The 17,640-nt window shown below is 46.7% G+C and overlaps 2 protein-coding genes across 10 annotated transcripts in view; one reads left to right on the top strand and one right to left on the bottom strand.

The window, feature by feature from the left end:
- Positions 1–17,640, top strand: part of vir (VIR_N domain-containing protein) — a 234,002-nt gene that overhangs the window by 145,211 nt on the left and 71,151 nt on the right. The gene's annotated exons all lie outside the window — the stretch shown is intronic.
- LOC149352543 (uncharacterized) lies at positions 1,283–16,622 on the bottom strand. Of its 3 annotated transcripts, XM_089581729.1 has the most exons (3): positions 15,124–16,622; positions 14,898–15,074; positions 1,283–4,608 (listed from the first exon to the last, which is right to left on the bottom strand). In XM_089581729.1, the coding sequence occupies exon 3, from the start codon at positions 4,028–4,030 to the stop codon at positions 3,104–3,106; it is 927 nt and encodes a 308-aa protein (XP_089437855.1). In that variant the 5' UTR covers positions 4,031–4,608; positions 14,898–15,074; positions 15,124–16,622; the 3' UTR covers positions 1,283–3,103. The 3 variants fall into 3 exon arrangements, with proteins under 3 accessions (XP_089437855.1, XP_089437854.1, XP_089437856.1); XM_089581728.1 differs by having other exon boundaries at positions 14,898–16,622; XM_089581730.1 differs by lacking the exon at positions 14,898–15,074 and having other exon boundaries at positions 15,433–16,622.

Below are 17,640 nucleotides of genomic sequence, written 5' to 3'. Positions count from 1 at the left end.
GTTCTCTCCACTCGGTTGCATTTCGGCGTGTCTGTAGCTTTGCGCTTGGGCAGGTTGTTTTGGCTCGCCGGAGTCCGTGCTTGTAACTTCAGCTGCGGCTTGCGACTGTGTCTCGTTGAAGTCGGGTTGCTCGTGGAGATTTTTAAGTTGTCTGGCAGTAGCGAGCCTTGTTTCTTCTGTTCCGTTCTTCGTGATGGTGTACATTTCTTTCTCCACCTGTGTGATCGTGTAGGGTCCTTCGTACATAGGGCCTAATTTTGTTGGTCGCGAACCTTTATGATACCAAACTTCATCCCCCACGTTGAAGGATGGTGGGCTATGTTTGGCATCATACTTGCGTTTGATGCCGTGTAAGTAGTTGGTAAGCGTAACGCGTGCTTCCTCACGTTTAGCTTCTGCTTCAGTTTGCGGCGTTGTTGGTGCCGATAGCTCGTTGTCGATGGATCGGCGAGGCACGTAATTATACAGCAGTTTGAATGGTGAAATCTGCAAACCCACGTGCGGATGGTTGTTTACCTGGAACGTTGTTTCTTTTAGGCATTCGCTCCAGTTGTCCATGTTTCCGCTGAGGTTCGTCCTAAGTGCTGATAGGATTTTCGCATTTGCATGCTCGACTAGATCGTTTGTCTCGGGTGCATAGGGTACTGTCAACCTTTGATGGATGCTCTTCTCGGCGAAGTAGCGTGTTGCAGATCTCGACGTGAACACTCGGTCGTTGTCCGTCACCCGTCACCACCGTTTTTGGTGTCCCAAAAGTGGACAGAATGTCCTCGTCAAGGAAACGTAGCACGTGTTCAGTTGACTTGTCTGGTACAGCACGTGTGATTATGAACCTCGTCGTGACGTCAACTGCCGTTATAAAGTACTTGTTGGTGTCCTCGGTGTAGATTGGTCCAACGTGGTCCATGGCAATGGTATCGATTGGTGCTTGGTTTTGCATGCGTGGGTTGAGCAAGCCGTGTTGCTCGCCTGCACTTGCGTTGTACCATTGACACGCTTGACATCCGCGTACGTAGTTATCCACATCTCGGCTCATGTTCTGCCACAGGTACCTTTGCCGGTTTTTCGCAAGCGTCCTAGTACCATCGCCGTGCCCGTCCTCGTCGTGGTATGACGTGAGAACAGACTGCTTCAGGCTTTCTGGTACCACAATATGCTATTTCTCTCGTTCTCTGTCAATGGACACATGTACAAGCCTGTCGTGCACGAGCCTGTACGGTGTTGCTTTCGTTCCGTTTTTCTGTGCTTGGTCAATGACCAGGGCAAGTGAAGGGTCCTTTCTTTGCGCTTTCTTTGGGTCCTTTCTTTGTCTTCAGCTTTGAGGACAAAAACGTTGTGTGTCCTTTGTGGGACTCTTGATAGTGCATCAGCGATGACGTTCGTCTTGCTTGATGTATGCCGGATCGTGAATTTGTACGACATCAAGTCGAGCACGATGCGGGCGAATCACCGCTGCGGATTTTTCTTGGACATGATGTGCGCCACCGCCCAGTTGTCGGTGTAGACTTCGAAATGTTGCAAGCCTTGCAGGTAGGGGTGGAACCTGTCTGTCACAGCCTAGTGCATTGCGATTGCCTCCAAATCTGTCGAGTGCTTGTGCCTGTCCGAGTCGGGCACTTTCTTACTCGCATATTCCACTACGCATACTTCGTCCCCGTGTTTCTGTGAAAGGACAGCGTCGAACGCAGTGTATGAGGCATTAGCGTGAACTTGCGTTGGAAGTGCTGGGTCGAAGTTGGCTAATATCGGTGCCTCTGTCAGTTGATGTTTCAGCGTATCCATGGCTGTTTGGCATTCAGAAGTCCACGTCAGTAGTGCATCCTTCTTCGTAAGTTGGGTTAATGGTTGAGCTATTTTCGCGTAATCTTTGATGTACTTCCTGTAGTGAGACGTCAGCCCTAGGAATGATCGCACTTCCGTTTTCGAATGCGGTTGCCCAAAGTCCTTTATGTCACTTGTGCGTCGTGGGTCTAAATCTACTCCGTTTCTCGAAATGACGTAGCCCAAGAAGCTAACAGAGTCGACTGCGAAAGTACACTTTCTAAAGTCCGCTCGTAGGTTGAGGTCTCTGAGTCACTTCAAAACATGGTTCACTGTTTGGATGTGCTCTTCGACGTCGTTAGTGAAGATGCATATGTCATCCATATACACAATGATGTGTCCGCTGTCGATGAGCGGTTGAAGCCCTTCGTCCATGATGCTTTGCATAGTTGCCGGTGCTGTGCATAAGCCGAAAATCAAGCGTGTTGGCTCATAGTGTCCGTCTTCGGTCATGAAGGCCGCTTTCTCGATGTCCTCTTCGCATATTGGGACGTTCAGGAACGCTTTCTTCACATCAAGTTTCTAAAACAGTCGCGATCCTGGCACCTTGCGGAGTAGTGTGTCGATTCTTGGCATAGGGTAAGCCCGTTTGATAGTCTTCTCATTGATGAAATGGTAGTCGACGCACATCTTTTTTGGTGTCGATTCGTGCAGTGGCTGGTCGACAACAATCACAGGCGAGGCATATGCAGACTTGGACTTGCGGATGATGCCCTTTTTCAGCCAGTTCTGTTTCTTGCCTTATGAATTTTCTGTTTTTGTCACTCGTCGTATAAGGCTGCATACAGACTGGTTTGTTGTCGTTGAGGTCAATTGTGTGCTCTGCGTGGTTTGTAAAGACTTCAACGTTCTTGATAAGCACTGACTTCAGCTGTTCTGTTTCCTCGGCGGTAAAGTCTCTCGGTTGCATTTGAGAGATCTCCTGTTGTACTTCATCCAGTGAAGAAAGTTTGGGACTCGTTTGTCAAAGTTGTTCTTGATGGCAGTTCCACACACTGCAGTTGTGGTTGCCCTGTTGTGATCGTTGCACTGCGGTTGTTGCAGCACGCCTTGGCGGTAGACTTCTGTTCGTCGTCTTTGTTGTGTGCCGTTCTTCGCTATCCACTCGATCGTATGAGTTCCATCTGTGTATCGTTGGATGTAGTCGAACATGATGCACTCTCGCCAGCCTGTACCTATGACGACTTCATATGGCAAGTCTTTGACCACTTTCACATCCACGGTAGCGCTTGCATCCCCGATAGTGATATGCCCTTGTGTAGCTCCAACAGGTACTGCTGAATCACCGAACGGGCCTTTCAGTACACAGTCCGTGTCTCACGATATCGAAGTTGTGTTCCTGTGCGAACGTGAATGACAATAGTGATGTAGTTGATCCCGTGTCCCATAAGGCCATCGTCTCTATGCCATTGATTTTCGTCGGTACAAGGATTATGTTCTCCTCGTAGCATGCTGCCAGGATGCAGTTGGTTCGTTTCTCCTGAGCCGCTTTTTCTTCCTTCCTTTGTGCGGTGGCTGCCTTCTCCTCGGAGCGTGTGTCGGGCCTCGAGCAATCCCGGGCGCGGTGCCCCCTTTGCAGGCAGCGAGTGCAGGTGTCTGCTGGAAGTCGCGTGTGCTTGCCTGGTCCGTGATGGTCTTTCACTGCTGCATTCCTTAGCGGTTCGTTCCGTGGGAATGGCTTCGCACTAGTGCCGTCGCTTTTCGTCGTAGTCATGCGCCTGTCGAATTGTCGGGCGTAGTTGATGAATTCCGACACGCTGCCTTTTCTCAGATCATGGAAGGCCGCTAGCATGGGTCTTGCGTTTTCTGATCGTACACCTTGAATTAACCAATCCACGATGTTGTCATCGCTGAGAGCATACTTGCCGTGTTTTATGCGTAGCAGTCGGCTGTACATGTAGTCAGTAAGAGCTTCGTCTTCCTTCTGTCGTCGTGCGTTGACGTTTTCGACCCACTCGCAGAACAGTGGCTGTTTATCGAATTCTTTTCGCAGTGCTGTTATCCAGGTTGTCCATTCCTTCAGGCTTATGCCGTCCGTGCGATGCCAAGCTGACGCGCAGCCGCGAAGCCTGGAGATTGCAGCATTGAGCATAGCCATCTCGCTCCATGAACATCTTTCGCGCATGCTCTCCACAGAAGTGATCCATTCGTTTAGGCTTTCGCTGTCCGTCCCGGAGAACGTCGGGAAACTTGCCGTGAGATCGGGCATTGTCGTGACTTGGATCACAGTGCTTTCATTGACCCGTCGTGTGGTGTCGTCGCTGTCTGCCGCGTTAATCGGATTTCCAGTTGATCCAATTTGTCGTTCCAGTAGTCATGCCATCATTTGCATTGTCGTCGCGAGCATCGTTAGCTCTGTTGGTCGTGGTCGTGGTATGGTCGCGGACGTTTCGCCGAAAAGCATGTTTGGTTGTGGACCCCGGTGTAGGTCTTCTTCACTCTCGTACTCGTCGTTGAATTTTGAGTGCTTCGCTTCGCCTTGTTTAGCCATGCCAGTTGTTTGCTCGTAACGCGCATCACGCTTTGTTGTCGGGAGTGGGACGTCGTTCGCTGACACCGTGGAAGCCGGTAACTTTCCGATACGATTTCTTCCCGTGTCATTGACCTCGTTCAGCTTTGTCCTCAGTCCATCTGAACTCGCTGCGTCTTCATGGTCATACAGCACGTGGCGTTGCCATATCAGCCGTTGAGTTACGGTATTTTCCGGTTGCCTGTCCGCGTTGACTTCGTATTAATGGATCCTCGTCGCCATGTCAGCCTCGGTGCACATGATTGACACGACCAATTCTGCAAACAACATTTAATGAAGGATTAACTAGATTACATGACTGTCTCGACAAGTGCGTTGTCATGGCTTGAACGCTCTGCTCGCTCCCTCCCCTCGGGTCTCGCGCCTCCCCGTGGAGACGATGCCAGGGCGAGAGCGCTTGCTCTTGCTTCCTCCGCTTGGCGATAGATGGTGCGCATTTCTGTACCAACGCAAGCTAACAGTACCTGCCTAAAAAGTTTCTCAAGACCTGATTCGACCTCCAATTGCTATAATATAAAATTATATATTTCGCACCTTTTGTAGAGTGGGAAAATGCCCCAAAACCGCAGAAAAAACACTAGAGTACAATAAAGTTTTTCCGTCCTTTTTTCAGAGCAAAATGCGCCAGTACTTCGCGCCCGCCACTTACCACGACCGCGTCCCCGATGGCCACCTTCTTGGTTTTGTTTTAAAATTTGACCCCTTCCCCATAATCTGGTATTACTCAGTGTTTTGAAGTTTTTTTGGAAAATCCGCATTCTGCTATTTTTCAAGGCTACAACGACCTCCGAATGGCTGGTGCGCGCACTTAATTGCGACTTCGCAGCTGCGTGTTTTTTGCCAAAATGACTAGCCTTACGGAAGTTTTTATTATGTTATTATGGTGCAGTTTCAATTAATCTTATACCGTTGAATTCACGAAGAACTAAACTGTAGAGCTATGCTATTTTTTTTGGTTGAGTTGGACATCTCAAATTTTGTGAACCATAATGTCACCTACCTATATTTCATAATTATGGTGCTTGGACATAATTGAACATTTTTATATGATGACGTACCTCAAAAACAATATAATTAGCATAGCTCTGCGAGGCAGTTCTTTGGCTACGGCTCCATTTCAATTGAAAGTGTCTTAATGACCTGTAAGAATAGGCTTCAGTTATTTTCGCATATTATGAAAACTAATTGAGATATACTGAAACGAATTATATTTTTTAAAACAGGAAGAAGAAACACATATGTCCACCGAAATTCACTAAGATATCATCATCATCATCATCATCATCATCATCATGTGACTTTGATTTCCTTCAGTTCGTGCCAGTCGTCGCCGCAGTGTCGTGCATAGCGAGAACGTTCGGTTTTTGCGTCCGCAAGAAGATCCTTCCGCCGGAAGTCTTCACCCTACTGGGTGGCGTTCAGCTCTCGGGCGGACACGCTAAAAGGATATGCAAGTAACTGCGAGCGGAATGGCAGCGGCAGGTGCGTGTGTACAGGAAGCACATCAAGCTTCGTGTGCAAGTCTCTTCGGGACCGGTCCACCCATGGAAACAATGGCATCAGGTGTCACCGTGCATAGACCGCACCACAGAGTTCCTGTGGCACCAAATTCTTCCCAGACATCGTGCGCTTCTGCCGAGGAAGAGTCCACCAACTGGACAACAAATCCACACAGTGGAGGACATTTCTTTTCCTGGAAACGTCAAGCAAGTCCTGAGCCTGGGACCCAAGTTTGCCGTCGAGCCAAAGAAATCCAGAGCGGAGCTCCTGGCCATGGTGAGGCAAGTCTCTAGGCAGGCCGACAAAACTGAGGTGGAGCGCTGTTATCTGAAGGTGTTGACGTACTAACCAGGTACAGGCGTTCCGGGAAGAAGCTACCTTTGCAGAAGACCGTTAGGTGGCTTAAAGATAACTCGTATTCATTGTTACCAGCTGATAAAGATGGTGGCTTTGTTGTTCTTGACAAGAACGCGTATGTGTCGAAAGCATCAGAAGCTGTTAATGCCGTGTTTGAGAAATGCAACAATGTTTCAGTGGCTAAGGTGAAGACTAAGGCAAAAATACTTCTGAATAGGCTAAATTTGACCAAGCTAGCAAGTGCGATAGATAGTAGCCATAACGTTTGCCTGCAGATGTTTTTTACAGCGAAAACCCACAAGCCGGAGTGGCCATTTCGTGTGATAATTTCTGAAACTGGTACATGGCAGAAGCATGTCGCAAAATTTTTGCAAGAAAAACTGAAGGTTTTAACATTTGACGAACCTTTTAGAGTGAAAGGTTCAGACGAAGTAACAGCGTTTCTAAAATGCAATTACAATAAAAAATTTCGGGGTTTTTCAATTGATCTTAAAGATCGTTACTATACTATTCCTTAGGCTGAAATTATGTCTTCTGTTAGCCGCTTCATTGACCACTTTGGGGGCATTTCATTCCAGAATGAGTGCTGGATTTCCACCGGTAGCTTTCTCGAATTGTTATCTTGTTACCTAGAATCTACCTTTGCTGAGTGGAATGGTGATGTATTTATTCAGAAAGATGGAATCTGTATTGGTTCATGCCTTGCGCCCATTCTTAGCGACATGTTCCTGGCTTTGCGCGACCAAAGATCAGGGGTGGAAGTGCTGCGCCAATTGCGCCATACTGTGCCAATTTGATCTCCTGCGCCAAGCTGTGCCCAAACAGCAATTTACGCCCATTGCAAGTACACAGAGCCAAATTTAGCCGAGTGTTATATTCGGCTGGGCAACAATGGCGCTCGTTACGAAACGGACGCAACCGCATTCGCATCGACGTTGGATTCGCTCGTGTTGGTTGTTGCGGCTGTCGCGAAAGTCTTGAACACGCATGAGCAAAAATAAGTACTTTTAACTATTATCTGGTAATATAACTTGAGCGCAGCCGGTATTGTGAACTTACCTGACATAGCAAGCTGTATTCATTGTGCGGACAACGAGAGACCAGGTTCACTCGCATAATTTGTGCACTTTCTTCTGTAATTTGGGGCTCCAAAAAGAGAGATGATTTCGCGAACATGTACTAAAAAAACTTCATGAAGGTCATAATGCGCATATATGACTTACATTGTCCCGCATACGTCGACCGCCCACTCGCACCCCTCGCTGGTAAAAAAAAAAGAAAAAGTTGACGCAACCCCCGTCCTGTTGGGATGGTATGACGCCGCATGCGCAGCTCTAAGCAATAAGCGTGCAACAATACAATCGCAGTGCCAGCAGTCAGGAGCCAGTGGAGATAAATGGCGCTAAAACGGCGTCCTCATGATAGGCCTGGCTGACTAGCGGCAAACTGAACCGCCAGCGGTTCGGTTTTTAGGATTCCAGACACCTTGTCCTGGAAAGCAACCGCCAGCGTGAGTGGGCCGGGTAAATGGCGCGCGAATATAATTTTCTTTACCGGAGCTAATTTAACAAACGAATTACGAACTTCTTACACGTGGAGCTGCCAGGGAATGGGCACTACCCGTCGTGCTTGCACCTCGCACGCAGCAGTTATGACAATACTTTGGCTTGGCTTGGCCAATTACGTGGTTTCATCTACATAGCGGCGCGGCCGGCGTCCCCACGCTGCTCGCACTAGCTTCCACAGCCATACACGGCAACGCGTTCGCGCCGATCTTCTACAGCCTGCCTTGCGTGCACCCGCGTGCACGCTGGTGCATTTTTTTTTTTTTTCATATATGTTTGGGTAATAAATTCTAGGTGCGCATTTACGCGATGGCGCAAGTTATGCAAGTAAATAGGGCAAGTAGGCCCCCTCCTTGTTCGTTTGGCTGCGGCAATTTTACGAATTTTAAAATCCACCGGTTGGCGGGTATTGATTCTTTTTTTTTTCGGTCCTGACATAATATATTCGAGATTCTGCTGCACTCTTTTGACGGTTTGGTTGTGGCTATCAAGAAGTTATGCAGAACTGAAAGGCTTTAAAGTTTACCAAGCAAGTCCTGTCTCTCGAATCCTCGGCGCAGTGTTGTTACAGAATCGGGCGAACAGTGCAGTTTCTTTTTCTTTATAGTTCTCACTGAAATGATGCAATTAAGTGGACTGAGTGGGACAAATTTTCGTATCAAACCTTTTTGTATACTTGTTTCTGTGGTGAGCGAACTGACACTTATTGCTGGTTTTGTTTTTAATGTTTTTAATATGGCAGTAGCTAGTTCTAGTCCACTTTGCTTCTACTCATTATATTTACTGCAAGCCAATTACCACCTGTGATCCATTTTTCACTTGTTTTCTCTTATACGTCGCGCAGTAAACCAGTCTAAAACAGTTTACCTTAATTGTCTCAGCTAATGTTTTACCACTAGTGTCATAGTCATATATGTGGTGTTTTTGCAGTGAGGTGCTCTGGGTTTGTTTAATACAAATAAAACTGTCCGCATTATGTTGTTTCCTTGTTTTTCTGGACTGAAATTAATAACAGCTAATGTACTGCAACTACTGTTTGTAGTAGCTGCACTTGTCTTTTTTTTTTTCATGAACCCTAGCAAATATCTTCAGAGCAATTGCTGTCCTTTTAATTAATTCTGGCCTGTGGGATCCGTAATCAATATTTATGAAGTTTTTGGACAAGTTGCAAAGAAAATTGCTCTCAGCCACATTTAAATGTTGCCAGTCTGCGCCAAAAGTGCTCCGAAATCGTTTACAAATTGCTCCAAACCTGCTCCAAAATTGGGCTTTTGCTGCTCCAAAGCTGCGCCAAAATGGGACCTTTGCTGCTCCAAAGCTGCTCCAAAATAAGAGTTTTGCTGCTCCCATGGCTGCTCCAAAAGCTGGAGCCTGCTTCCACCCCTGAAGATTGAATGAGCGATTGAAAGGGTCCTGTGTTTGTGGCATTTTTAGATTTGTAGACGACTATTTCGTGTTTTTAGAGTGTGACAACCTCGAATTCGAGCAACAGCTCCTTCATGTTTCTTCAGTCTTCTCTGAGTGCTTGAACCCCATGATTTTAACGCACGAAGTACCTCTTAATGATTCCATCAGGTTTTTAGATCTTTCACTTCAGTTCACTTCATCCCATGTATGTTGGGCTTTTGAGCCCCGTGGTCAAAAACCCATCCTGCCATATACATCAGCCCATTCGAAGCTCGTGAAAAGAGCAATTGTGCATTCGGTTTTTGACAATGTTGTAAAGAAAACATGCGAGCACAGGTTGGAGCAAAGTTTCCACAACCAAGTAGATCGTTTGACACAGGCCGGTTACCCTTCAGAAGTCTTGGTCTCCATTGCAGAAAAACTGCAGAAAAAGTTCAGGTGCGATGCAAACAGCAAAACTGAAAAGGAGAAAAAGAAAAAAGTCGCCGTTGTGCCATATCTACATCAGGTCTCGCACAACCTGAAGAGAATTGGGAAGCATGTGGGGGTCGACGTTGTGTTTTCGGCACCCATCCGATTGTCTAGCCTGGTGAGGAAAGTAAATTTGGCAAACAGGAATCCATGGGGTTGCTTGAAAAGGCACGCAAAACAATTTGTCCCCTGCCAGGAGGAAGTCATCTATTCTTTGCCGTTATCTTGTGGGAAGCAATACATCGGCCAAACCGGCCGATGTATCAATGAAAGATTAAAGGAGCATGATTATAATGTCGCACGTGGACCTATCATAGGCCACATACCGAAACACTGCAGAAATTGCAAAAGTGATGATGCTGATGACGAAGATGACAACGATGCCTGCGAACCATTGTACAACGAGTGCGTTGTGATAGGTAGGAACCGCGATTCGTTGACAAGGGAAATCATAGAAGCACATATGATAGCAAGGCTCCAGGAAGAATGCATAAGCGCACCATCTGTATTGCTGTCAGGAAAAGAAAAACGCTACCTTGAATGTGAATGTTACATGCCCTGCCCAAGCCCATTTCTTCCTCTTGATTTCAACTAAGATGTCATTAACCCGCGTTTGTTCCCTCACCCACTCCGCCCTCTTCCGATCTCTTAACGTTACACCTATCATTTTCCTTTCCATAGCTCGCTGCGTTGTTCTTAACTTAAGCTGAACCCTCTTTGTTAGCCTCCACGTTTCTGCCCCATAGGTGAGTACCGGTAGGATACAGCTGTTGTATACTTTTCTCTTCAGGGATATTGGTAAGCTACCATTCATGATTTGAGAGAACTTGCCATATGCGCTCCACCCCATTCTTATTCTTCTAGTTATTTCCCTCTCATGATCCGGATCTGCAGTCACTACCTGCCCTAAGTAGACATATTCTCTTACTACTTCCAGCTCCTCGCTACCAACTGCGATCTGCTGTTCCCTTGTTAGACTGCTGAACATTACTTTGGTTTTCTGCATGTTAATTTTTAGCCCCACTGTTCTGCTCTGCCTGTCTAACTTATTGATCATTCTTTGCAGTTCATGTCCTGAGTGACTTAGCAAGGCAATGTCATCAGCGAATCGCAGATTACTTAGGTATGCTTCATTAACTCTTATCCCCAACTGTTCCCATTGCAGGCCCCGGAATACCTCCTGTAAACAGGTGGTGTATAGCATAAGTGAGATCGTGTCTCCCTACCTGACACCTTTCTTTATCGGAATTTTATTGCTGACTTTATGGAGAACTATGGTAACTGTGCAATCGTTATAAATATCTTCCAATATTTTCACATAACACTCTTCTACACCCTGATCTTGCATTGCCTGCATGACTGCTGAGGTTTCTACTGAGTCGAACGCTTTCTCGTAATCAATGAACACTATATATAGGGGCTGGTTATATTCTGCGCATTTCTCTATCACCTGATTGATAGCGTGAGTATGGTCTATTGTCGAGTATCCTTTACGAAAGCCTGCCTGGTCATTCGGTTGATTGAAGTCTAAGGTTGTCCTGACCCTATTAGCGATTACCTTAGTAAATACCTTGTAGGCAAGAGACAATAAGCTGATCGGTCTGTAATTCTTCCAAGTCCTTAACTCTTTCGCTACCGCGCCATAGGCCATCGTTTGCATATGATCGATTCAAATCGCCCGCGCAAAAAAGCTCATTTTGGAGCGTCGTGGACGTGCTACGCCATCTGGTTAGTGAGCACAACAACTACTCTTTCGATTGCAGCTTGGTTTCAGTGTTTTGACATGAGGGGGCGCCGTGAAAAATAAAACTGAACGGCCGCAGCAGCGTCAGCCGGAGAAAATGGCGTCCGCGTCGCCGCGCGCTCCTCGAAAGCGAAAGCTGACACCGAGCACATCGGCCGGTTTCGGTTCTGTTTTTTGCAACGAAAGCAGCGGTTATTAGTCGGGCAACAATGTACAAACGTCGGATTTCAGTTTCGACAGCGAGACTTCGTCTCGGGAGCCTGGAACGTCAGCGCGTACTTGCGTGTAAGTTCGGTTTTCGTTCGCTGTGTGTTTTCTGTGGTGCATACGGTTTGTAATTGATGACAGTGGTTTATTTTTGTGCTTCAGGGTCTTGACAACGTATGGCGAAGACAGTTTGCCAAATGCTCAAGGTCGCGTCGCGTTTTTCAACCAAGACAACAGCTAGGTGTCCATATCTGCACATCCCTGCGGAGCGACGCTCGGAGATTCGCTCGACTTCTCGACTTTTTTTTTGATGCTCTTCACGGCAGAAATGATGAAGACCGTGTGCGGAAACACTAATAAGTATGCATGGATGAAGATTTTCAGCAAATTCGGCGTGACGGCTCATGGGAAGACGTGAATCTGTTGGATATTCTGATGTTCATTGGAATCATCATATACATTTGAATTGTTGACCTGCCACGACTGTATCTCTACTGAAATACCAGAATAATCTATTCTGGCCCTCTGCCATCAAAAGTCATTTCTCAAAATTGGTTTTTCGCTTTTTTTTGTTTTGTTTTTTTTTGCACGTAACGGACCCGGATGATTCAGTGGCGGCAGCTTCTATTGGCAAGACTTGGAAAGTGTCCTGGCTTTTGAACCACATCGATAAAACTTGTTTCATCGATCCTGATGTTTTTTAGAGCTTGCCTAAAATGCCAAATTTTATCAGCTGGCTTTCAGGGAGCAGCTCATTCAAGAAATCTTCGGGTATGATGAGGGAAAAGAAGTCCACGCCCCCATCCTCCCATAGAATCCATTAAACACCAACCGAAAGGAATGAAAAAAAGAAGAAACTGCAAGCTCGGCTATCAGAAAACAAGGGAGGAACAAAGATAAAACCTTATGTGAAGCACTTGTCAGTCTACCTCTGCTTCACGTCTTCACCCCTGATTGCTCTTCACAGTGGCACCACAGTCATGACCCCTAACTTGACAAGCCATGGAAAGTGCAGTAAATTTTTCTCATAGCTGAAACTGTGAATAATGACAGCTATAAACATGTGCAACAGTTTGTATATTCCAGTTTTCCTCTAATCAAGTTCGAGCTTAGTGCAGCCGGTAATTTTTGTTTTTGCTATATACTTTTTTTGTGTTTTTAGCGAATTTCACAAATAAATGTTCATTTACTTTTGCACAAACAACTCTTCTGTTTGTATCATTTAAGCTACAATTTCATGCATTGCAATATGTGCTGGGTGTATTAGTTCTTGTGAAAAACATTTTTCATTCAGTACACTCCAAATTGTGCATGTTTCCGCGGTAGCGAAAGAGTTGTCTCCTTTCTTATGAATTAAGATAATGTTAGCGTTTTTCCAAGCTCTAGGTACGCTCCAGGTCACAAGGCATTGCGTATACAGGGTGGCTAGTTTTTCGAGCACAATCTCTCCTCCATCCTTCAACAAATCTGCGGTTATCTGATCCTCACCAGCTGCTTTCCCCCTTTGCATTGCTCCTAAGGCTTTCTTTACTTCCTCCTTCGTTACTGGTGGGATGTCCCATTCATATGCCGTGCTGCCTCTCTCAGTAACATTCTGATTGCAGTCGCTACTGTATAGATTTGTGTAAAACTCTTCGGCTACTTTAACTATCTTAGCTATCTTATTTGTGTAGAACACTTCGGCTAGTTGAACTATCTTATGCATATTGCCAATGTCATTGCCCTCTTTGCATATTAAACGCATATATCTGGTTTTTACCTATGCCTAGTTTTCTCTTCACTTCTTTTAGGCTACCTCCACTCTTTAGAGCATGCTCGATTTTCTCCATGTTCAACTTCCTGATGTCGGCTACCTTGCGCTAATTTATTAACTTCGACAACTCTACTAGTTCTATTCTGTCTGTGGAGTTAGACGTCCTCATGCTTTGGCGTTTCTTCATCAGATCTTTAGTCTCCTGAGATAGCTTTTTGGTATTCTGTCGAACCTTCCTACCGCGCCTACTTCTACGGCGCACTCCCTAATGATAGCTGTGAGATGATCATTCATTGTTTCAACATTACGGTCGTCTTCTTCAGTTAAAGCGGAAAATCTTTTCTGCAGCAAAATCCTGAATTCCTTTACTTTCCCTCTTAATGCTAACTCGTTAATAGACTTCCACTTCACTAATTTCCTCCGTTCCCTTTTCAGATCTAAGCTAATACGAGACCTTACCATTGTGTGGTCGCTGCAATGGACCTTTCCAAGGACCACCACATCCAGCACGTTACCAGGGTAGAGCAGATAGTATGAAGTCTATTTTATTTTTAGTCTCACCATTGGGGCTCTTCTACGTCCACTTCCTGTTGGCTCGTTTGTGAAGGAAGGTATTCATGATACGTAAATTATTTCTATCTGCGAACTCTACTAATAACTCTCCCCTGCTACTCCTAGAACCTATGCCATAGTCACCTACCTCCTGGTCTCCAGCTTGCTTCTTGCCTACCTTCGCATTGAAGTCGCCCATCAGTACCGTGTACTGTGATTTTACTTTGGTCGTTGCCGATTCCACATCCTCATAGAAGCTTTCAACTATCTGGTCATCATGGCTTGATGCAGGCGCGTAGGCCTGCACCACCTTCAGCTTGTACGTCTTATTAAGCCTGATAACGATAGCTGCCACCCTCTCGTTAATACTATAAAACTCCTCTATGTTGCCAGCTATATCCTGATTGATCAGGAATCTCACACCTAGTTCTCGTCTATCTGCTAATCCACGATAGCATAATACATGCCCTCCCTTTAGTACTGTATACGCCTCATCGGTCCTCCTAACCTCACTAAGCCCTATGACATCCCATTTAATAATAATAATAATAATAATAATCTTTATTCATGCCTACAGGTATGAAAAGGAGTCGAGGGAAAAAGCCGCAAAGCTTGACAGGCCCTCGATCCTTGGTACACAGATATCGTCAAGCAGGGTTTTTTTCTTCACAGAGTTATTTCCTGGCACGGCACTTGTGAAGTTCACAAAGACGTTACATGTTTATACAAAAATAACATTATGAGAAAAGAAAGCAGGAATAGGTGCACAATTAATAAAACCAAGAAAAAAAAGGAGTAAAGAAGAGAAAAAAAAATTATAAACCTGATTTGACATAATGTACAAAAATGGCCTTAAAAGATATGGTACTTAAATCAACGTTGTTGTTTTGCAGTATAGTGAGGTGTTTTGGAAGTTGATAGGATAACATTTGCTGTCCATAATTTGTTCTCATAGTTTCTATATGTCATGGAAAAATATTGCATATATACCCGGTAATTCCTCCAGCAGCACTGCTAAGCTTGCCTCACTGGATAAGGTTCTTATATTAAATGTTGCTAGGTTCAATTTCCAATGGCAGCCTGTCCGGAGCCAGTGATTCTTGACACACTCCGCTGCGTCACAGGTTTGACCGCCGCCTTGGTCAATTGCTCCGCAGCCACTGAGGGCTGAGGGTTAATTGGGTTGTTCATAGAAGGTTGTGGCCAAGTACTACACCAGGGTGGCCAAATCCTGCTGTGATGAGGAATTGCGTTGTCGGTTCTGGTCACCAAGATCAGGCCACACCCCAGGCCTGGTTGTACAGTTCCATCGACACACGGAGTGTCCTCTTTATTCTAAAAAAAAAAAAAACATGATGGAGTATTGCGAGCACCGGGGGCCTAGCTAGGCCTTGCTAGGGCTAAGCCTCAGCGCGAGGCTGAGAGACCCAGTGTCGCGAAAACGCGGCCGAAAAAGGCCAGCACCCCAGAAAAGGGAGCCGGCGAGGACCGCGAACGCGCGCTGAAGGGCGATGGAACGGCCCACCTGAGTCTCCCAGTGCAGCAGGCTGGGCAAACCGAGTGTTTCCCGACGAGGGCAGGCGCTGCGGCTGACCACAGCAGGGCAATGGGTAGACAAGTCCCAAGCTGAAGAAACTGCCGACTGGCCACAGGAATTGGCAGCGGTGGCCGCAGGAACAGCCGGGACCGCTGGCCACAGCTGTAAAGGGCGCCCCAGAGGTCCTCGAGGCCGCAAGGCAACTCAAATTTTCATTTCAAGACCCGCGTCTCCCCTTAATAAGCCAATACCCGCCTCTTTCAGAGGATAACTGGGGAGCAACTTATAAAAAGAGGTGCTTCTTGGAGTAGTACAGAGAGCGGGGCTGCTGACGACATGAAATTTGTATCTGACAGTCACTCGGATTGTGTTTGAGCTGCGTATTGCTTCAGATCACGACGAGGGCAACGGTGACGACAAAAATGGTGACGCGCTAAGTAGTGCTTGTCTGTGTCAGCGTGTGAATACCTGTAACCCACCACCTGCACCTCCGCGCTTTCCCTTTTCTTCGCTGCCTGGAATCTCGCGGCAGCCCCCTGATGAGAATGATATTCTCGGCTGGTTCCGTATAGTTTTGACTGGGGCATCACTGACTTAATCCTGACGGAGATGAACCACTACGTGGTAGCATATTGTAATGCTCGGGGTTCTGCATGGAAACCAGTAGACAGCGATGAGGTGATGGTGTTGTTTTGCACTAATAATATTGGAGGGTATTGTTGGCAAACCTTAAGTTGAGCTGTACTGGTCAACAAAGAAAGTTTTGGAGACACCAGGGGTGGTATTCTCCCGGTGTCGCCTTTTGCGACATGTCGCATTCGCTCTTCGCTGATTGGCTCGAGCCGCGGTGACGGCAGCGTGACGACACGGATCTGCCTTCCTGCTACGTCATCGTGACGTCGCCACAATTTACTACGCTTAGTCGAACAACGGAATGCGCTGAAGCGATTCGCACGGGCGACGGGCTACGAAATTGATACTAGACGCCATGGATCCCACTCACCTTGCCTGGTTTTCGAGTTGCGAAGAAGAGTGGCGTGTCCGCGGACATCGCGACCAGTTTGCCTTGGCCAACGAATCTTGTCGGCGGCATTACCGGCTGCCGAAGAGCACAGCACTGTGGCTACCGTCTGCTGAGCCGGACTGCCACTCGCCATGCGAACTTACTTTGCACCGTCGTAAACAGACGACGAAGCATACCTGCGACGAGATGGCCTTGGCAGCGCTTGCGCTCTCATCTACATTACCCTTCAAGGCGTTTTAATGCACTTTAGTGCAACGAAACAGTGTCTGCACGAGCCAAAGAGGATTTAAAGCAATGTGACGACTTTTACAAACCCACAACTGAACATGAGAGAGTTTTAGTATTGCGGGCTTTGCGCAATTGCGTCCATAGCGGAATAGCGGGTCCAGAGTGCGCATGCGCAGAACGCTAATGGGGAAATAGTGTTAGCGTACGAACGCAATCGGCAGTTGCGGCTTTTGCTTTTGCGTCCTTAGCGTGAAAACATGGCGGCGTCTCTCCGAGCGAGAGCCGCCCGCTTCAGGCAATTCAGCAGTCCTTGCGATTCCGGTCGGCACATTTACCGGCAACTACTGGTGCTGTTGCTTTTCGCTATGACTTACCTTGCTTCGACGATAAAGTTTAAGCTGCAATTCAGCCTAGTTTTTGAGATACGCTCTCGATTCTGGAGCGCGCAAGCCTAATGAGACCTCCAGCTACACTGCTACAGTCTGCAACTGCCCGAAACGCAGCCGAAACCTAGCACAACCGTCCGGAACGAAACAAAAATATATTTGGAGCTTTTTCGCGGTGTTTTATAGACTTAAATGAAGTAAAGCGAGTTTATATTAAATTTGATAATGTTTTTTGAACATTAGACGTAATGTGATGGCAAATATTCCTGCTATCAAAGATACGAAACTACTGCTGCTGGTGAATCAGCAGTGGTAAATTGTTGCTTCTCGGAGTGAACGAAAGCATCGCAGACGAAAGTGCCGGCGGCGTTTTCCGTTTCTTCGAGCAACTGTACGCACTTTTTTAGGCCCCGCCCTAATGCGACATGTCGCAAAAGGCGACACCGGGAGAATACCACCCCAGGAACCGCTTCACTGCATTGATGCACTGTCTGCATTTCACCAACTTGAAAACCGGGGATGAAGCTACCCGTCCACACCCCAGGCTATGGAAGTAGG

This window comes from Amblyomma mixtum, chromosome 3 (assembly GCF_055824585.1).
Source record: "Amblyomma mixtum isolate Tamu chromosome 3, ASM5582458v1, whole genome shotgun sequence".
NCBI classification, from domain to species: domain Eukaryota; kingdom Metazoa; phylum Arthropoda; class Arachnida; order Ixodida; family Ixodidae; genus Amblyomma; species Amblyomma mixtum.
The sequence above is the reverse complement of the archived record's forward strand: the minus strand, read 5'-3'. Positions and strand labels throughout refer to the sequence as shown.